Below are 6,000 nucleotides of genomic sequence, written 5' to 3'. Positions count from 1 at the left end.
AAGCAGTGGGTGAACCACCTGACGAGCCCGGACCTTGGGATCCAGCGTGAACTGGTGAAGAGGGCCTGGACCGCCAGCCGAGCTCTGGGTATCCCGGAATAGGGAAGCCCCCCACCGGGCGGGTGCCCTAACATCTGCACCAGCTTGACCAATGAAGATTTATTCATCATCATCATCATCATAAATGCGGACACGAAAAAACGATTTGGTAAACGATTGGTCAAATAGGGCTTCCGTATTACCGTCTAGGGTAGAATCTTTGTAGGCGCTTGGACGCTTGCGTCCCTTCTCTGTTTGCCAGCATCGCAATTAAACACCGCACTTCATCATTGTAGCGACATCAACGTGTCAGTTCCTGTGTCAGTGCAGGTGAAGTATTGAATGCAACGCCGACTCGCTCGTCGCTGGCGGCATTTAAACCTCTGTGCGCGGTGCCTTTCAGTTAAACTGCAGGGCAAGGACGACGAGATTACACGTCCCAAAGTCAAACCACGTGACGGTGTATCAGAGGTGACTACTGAAGAGCCACTGTCGTCCAGAAACAGGGCCGGCCCGCCAATTTCTGAGCCCACCGTTTCTCCTTGTAAGTACTAACTAGGACTGAAAGTTCTCGCCGCGTACACAAACCATAACCTGCCACGTCGGTGCAGGCCTCTGACAGGAACATTGTACTGTACAGTATAGGAGCATCGTACCCTACTCGCAAGGTGGGTGTCTAACACAAGCGGGCGTGCCTCGTATGAAGAATTACGGGCCGCCAAAAGGTTTATTGCACGGGCTTTTAAGATTGATAAGCACGGGAATTGTGCTTAATGCACGTACCTATTATTGAACAATAAAATATTGAATAGATAAAATTGAACTAATGAAATTAACAAATTGAATAAATGTCGCGTAATTAAATAATGGTATGATTAATACGCACATGTATTATTATTAAGCATGCCCCGGCAACTGCCGCAGTGGCTACTACAGTGGAACCCCGATAATACGACTTTCAAGGAACCGCGAGAAAGCGCCGTATGACCAGAGTGTCGTACGACCGGGGTGCTGGTAAATGCCGGCCTACTGGACGGTCTCACGCGACAGGCGGACTAAGAACTTATTCAAACTACTCCATTCAGTGTCTTCTCGCGTGATTTGCGAACATTCAGCTGAAAGTCCAGATTTAAAAAAACGTCTATGTTTTGCCCCTCCTCTCCACAGCGTCCGAGCCAGCCCGGCCACCAATCGCTGCGCGCTACGCCACGCTCGTGCAGTCCGGCGTTATTTCTAGCCCGCCACTTCTGCGCCTTGCTGTTTTTTAACACGAAAGTGTTTTATGGCGGAGGACACGCGAGGGTGAAGCTGCGAAGGCCAAGCGAAACGAACGATAGTACAAGATGTACATAAAAAAAAAGACACAAATTTCCGAACGGGGCGGAGACACCCTTTGAACAGTCCCGTGCCCTCGCCATTGATCAAAGTGCATAGCACATAGCTGTTTTCGTTCCCACGAGACCCAGCAACGCGAAATAGATAAGATGATTTAAGCTTCGCGAGTAGCTTCAAGATGCCTCCTGGGCTCAGCAAGCGTGAGGAAGCGGTAGTGCACCGCCTTCGTCTCAACGTGGCGTACACACGGCATTTCCTCAGCAAAATTCAACAGGACATTTCACCACTCTGTCCAACATGCCATGTAACAGAAGACATCAAACATGTCATCTGTACCTGTCGAAACTTTACAGTGCCAAGGCAGACTCTCCAAACATCTCTGTGTATACCACACCACGCAGGCCTTGAACTAAGGGCAGTTATGGGCCCTTGGTCGGACCCACGCCAGGCCGTACGCGCTACCAAAGCTCTGCTCGTGTTCTTGCGTAGCACTGGCCTGGAACAAGTGCTGTGATGAACTTAACTTCCAACCTCTGTGTATGTGCTTGAACACTTGTGTGCATTACCTCGTTATTTATTTATTTATTTATTCATTTATTCATTCATCTATTTATTTATTTATTTATTTATTTATTTATTTATTTATTTATTTATTTATTTATTTATTTATTTATTTGTTTATTTATTTATTTATTTATTTATTTCAGTTCACAGACTCTCATGTTTTCGTTCCCTCATATGGCGTAGCATGCTAAGCGATATGGCTCGGCTAACCTCGCTTTTACCGTTAAATGCATTCTCTCTCTCTCTCTCTAAGCCGTGTTGCGGCGAAAATAATAGCGCGGGCTTGCTACAGTGACTTGCGGCCAGCGAGTAACCGCAAATGGCGGTGCCGACAACGTGTCTCCACCTCCACCCGGGCACCCTAACAAAGAAAGAGGCGGAGTGACAACGCCGCTTTGAAAGACACTAATAACCAGAGAGCCATGGAGGAAAGAACATACAGAGACCAGAGATATAAGGAGAGAGAGGGCGTCTCCAAAGGAAGAAACTTGAATCGAGCGGGCGGGGAAAGCAGTGTTCGGTAACCGCCATGGGGTTGCGTCGTATGTGTTTTCGCATCCGTCGGCGGCGCGGTGGGAGCTTTAAATTTACGGTCCGCCTGCCACCTGAACTTCGCGGTTGCCGCGTTGGCGTAATCAGAGGCGTAATGCTGCTGCGCGGGGCCGTCGAAGGTTAACTCGAGCTCACGAGTACCCGCCTGCTTGCTTGCGTCAGTTCAGCAAGTGGTCTGGCCCGCATGCGAACCTTTTCCCATCAAGCAGCGTCAAACGTACGGGTGTTCAGAATAAAGAAAGGTCTGGACGAGGCGGCGAAGCTGTGTAAAATATGGGGAAAACACCGGTTTATTCGCGCCAGGGTCCGTCGTATGAAGCGGACCGTGTGTACCGGAGCGCCATATCATCGGGGTTTTTAATGCATTGTTACTATGGGGAGTTTGCCGGGACCGCAGTGATCCGTCGTAAAAAGTGGGTCGTCGTAAGTCCGGGGGGCGTTTCAGCGGGGTTCCACTGTATACGCCTCGAGCTTCGCGATCGCTGCGCCGCCTGCCGCCGCTTCTCCGCGGCGTTGACGGGATTTGCGCTGCGTGACTGATAGGGGCTCATGCAGTTTTTTGGTTCTATTTCGCTTCTCTTCGCCTTTCCGCGCCCTAAAAAAACTTGTTATGGTGACGACTATAGGCAAATAGTACGTTTAGGTCACTTAAAAAGCAGCTGCTTCTTCGTAGAGTACGCGATCGCCTGCAAGAGCTACCCGGGGACGCGGTTCTGCGCGCTTCGTCGCCGCTCTTCCGGGCGTCGGCGACGGCAGCAACATATCACCCATGTCACCTCCAAAACATCAGGCACAAATGAATTCTACTGACGCCTCGTTTAGACCTGATACTCGCACATTGAGAGGTTGGCTTCATTTTGCAGCGTGGATAACGAATGCGGCTTCGTTTCGCATATATACGCCGCAGAAAAATATGTTTCGGGGATGTGATTACCCAATCCCGGACAATAACTTATGCCTTTTATAAGAATATAAACCATGCGAAAATGTAAAGTATATTCCAAGCCTGTGCGTCGTTAAATATGTGCCCACACGCGCCATATAGCAAGAACCAAGGAAATGAGGAAATGAAACCACAGAAAAATAAATGCCGTGCCAATGCGGAATTTAGAAACATAATAGCTCTAACGGAAATGAAAAAAAAAACAACAGTGCAGCTTCTGGCATGCTAAAGACGTTCGTCTAAACTTAAGTCAGGTAGATTTCACTAGACCAACTATACGCGAAATGCACTGCTATTTTGCGAGAAATCGGTAGGGGGGGGGGAGGAGGGGGACGCCGTGTACAAATGCGGAGCGGAATCAAGCAATGAACGTTTTAGTAATCCCACACATAAATCTCGCGTTCACTTTCCTTTTGTTTTTCTACTTCAACGAACAGCTGATCGTACGGCGGACGCATTTTGGAAGTATGCAGGGTAGGCTGTTCAGCAAGCGATGAAATGTGTTGTTGGAAGAGTGTGGTATGTGATAAGGCCCTCTGATTTCAGTTTCTGGTTTATTCTGCAGGCTCCCTGTGCCATATGACGATATTTCGAACAAGCATTTAGTGGCGGACGAGGATTATATTGTAAACCCGTCTCCGCGCTGCTCGCAGAGGATATATATAGCAGATGAAGGTCTGCGGGCGCGCACCTCACGACAAGACGACTCTGTCGTGTGCTCATCCCCGAGTATAATTATGCATTGTCCATCGTACTTTCGTTGATTATTCCCGAAATTAACACAGACTGGCTTGTAAATGGTGGTGATTAATATCTGAGGTATAATATTGGCAAACGTAACTGGCGTGCTGTCAGGTATGAGTGCTCCGCTGATTATGTAAGCGCACAAAACCGATTTAAATCGTAGTGTATAGCCGTAGCATGAACATCTGAGGACCCGGTGGTTACGGAGACACGGCTAGTAAATTCAGGTCAGTGTAACTACAATCGGCTCCATCATACGCCGGCTCCGCGACGCTGGCCTGTGACACACACCTGGCGCTTATACAGACCGAAAATATCACACTAAGATCGTGTCGGAAACATTTACACTCTCTTAAACACACCCCATTTGCGAACAGAGTGACTGCTCCACACAAACATGAATTTCAAACGCCCACAAACGGTAAATCTCAGTCGTGAACGTGCCGCAAAAGCAGCGGCGGCACTGGGGAGCGGGGCGCGGACTCCCGCGCCTGCTTTCGAAACGGGCCGCTAGGGGGATTTCAGTGGCGCCCCTACAGGCCGCGCTCGAGGCGTATAGGGGTGATGGATGCCTTTCCCGCACTACTATGGAACTCAAGACGGACGCCCTACTCTGCTCCCCAACGGGAGGTTTATACAACAACTTTAGCAGGATCGCTTCCTCTGAAAGGGAGGGGAGTGAGCCTCCGGCTGCTAACGGTTAGCTGCCAATTCCTTTACGCAAACCGCACAATTTGCCGAGCGACGGCGCTACAGTTCTCGGGCGAGCGTCCGTTGGCGTTCGGGCCGATACCAGAGGCGCCAGCTCTGCTGCTGCAGCAGACACTGGGTGGAGCTGGGTTTAAGTTTTAGTTCTTGCCCATATTACGGCAATTCATCCCGTATTACGTCACTGCACCGCGAAATTCGACAGTTCTTGTACATTTATTTGGTTCTTTTGTTGTTGTTCTGTTAACACCGTTTTCCGGTTGAAATGGCGCTCTGTGAGTTGCGAAAGTCTACTTACAATCCAAGCAAAGCTGTGTTTTGTTTCCACGGCCCCTTTAACTTCGCGCGGCACAGCGTCGAAGCCCGAGACGCAGAGACCGCGTCCTTCCCAAATACCTGGCATCGTGCCCCCTGACGAGGACGGACCCGAGTTTTGGCGCGCCTCCGGGCAGCGCACCCTGGCGGAGCTCCTGAAACCCACCGTGCCTTTCATCGTGGACGGTCCGGCTAAGAACGTGATCCTGTTCGTGGGCGACGGCATGGGCGTGTCCACGGCAACTGCGGCCCGCATCTACGGCGCACAGAAAAAGAACCGCGATACGGGAGAGGAGAGCCGACTCGCCTTCGAGCGCTTCCCTTTCACGGCACTCATCAAGGTAGGCGGACTTTAATTTCGCACGGCAGAGTCCAAACATCGCGGTGAAACGTAACGCGCTATACAGAAGTCATTATTCTTGTATTTCGCCCTCCCATCTAAAACTGTATCTGCAACCATCTCCAGCTTCCCTTTCTAGAATTTTGGATACACAGAGATTTGACTGACGTCATATACGTCAAGGAAATGACGCCACTACAACGAAGCAAGCGGCCTGTAAAGGGTGCCCCCCTGCCCACAGGGGTTCTTGCGGGGAAATCTTTAGTACTAAAGAGTACGTCATAGTTAGGCTTGTTTGTTTTCGGGGTTAATACTTTAACAGGAACGTGTTTAATGCCGGAATATACCAAGATTTCACTGACGTCATATCCGTCACGGCAATGACGCCAGTACACCTTTGCCGACGCGACCCTCCAACAGGACGACGCTCGCCAAGCACACCCACAAGCCAGCCGCCGAC

General features: G+C 50.1%; 1 protein-coding gene across 1 annotated transcript in view; it reads left to right on the top strand.

Annotated features, from left to right (window-relative positions):
* Positions 1–5,150: 5,150 nt before the first annotated feature.
* Positions 5,151–6,000, top strand: part of LOC144153411 (alkaline phosphatase, tissue-nonspecific isozyme-like) — a 107,953-nt gene continuing 107,103 nt past the window's right edge. Inside the window, exons 1-2 of the mRNA XM_077685059.1 lie at positions 5,151–5,160; positions 5,240–5,541. Of these exons, the coding sequence (XP_077541185.1) occupies positions 5,151–5,160; positions 5,240–5,541 (312 nt within the window). The remainder of the gene's footprint in view (positions 5,161–5,239; positions 5,542–6,000) is intronic.

Source organism: Haemaphysalis longicornis, unplaced genomic scaffold (assembly GCF_048455015.1).
Source record: "Haemaphysalis longicornis isolate Haplotype H1 unplaced genomic scaffold, Haemaphysalis longicornis Haplotype H1 scaffold_9, whole genome shotgun sequence".
NCBI lineage: Eukaryota > Metazoa > Arthropoda > Arachnida > Ixodida > Ixodidae > Haemaphysalis > Haemaphysalis longicornis.
Note: the sequence above shows the minus strand (reverse complement) of the source record. Positions and strands in the feature narration are given on the sequence as shown.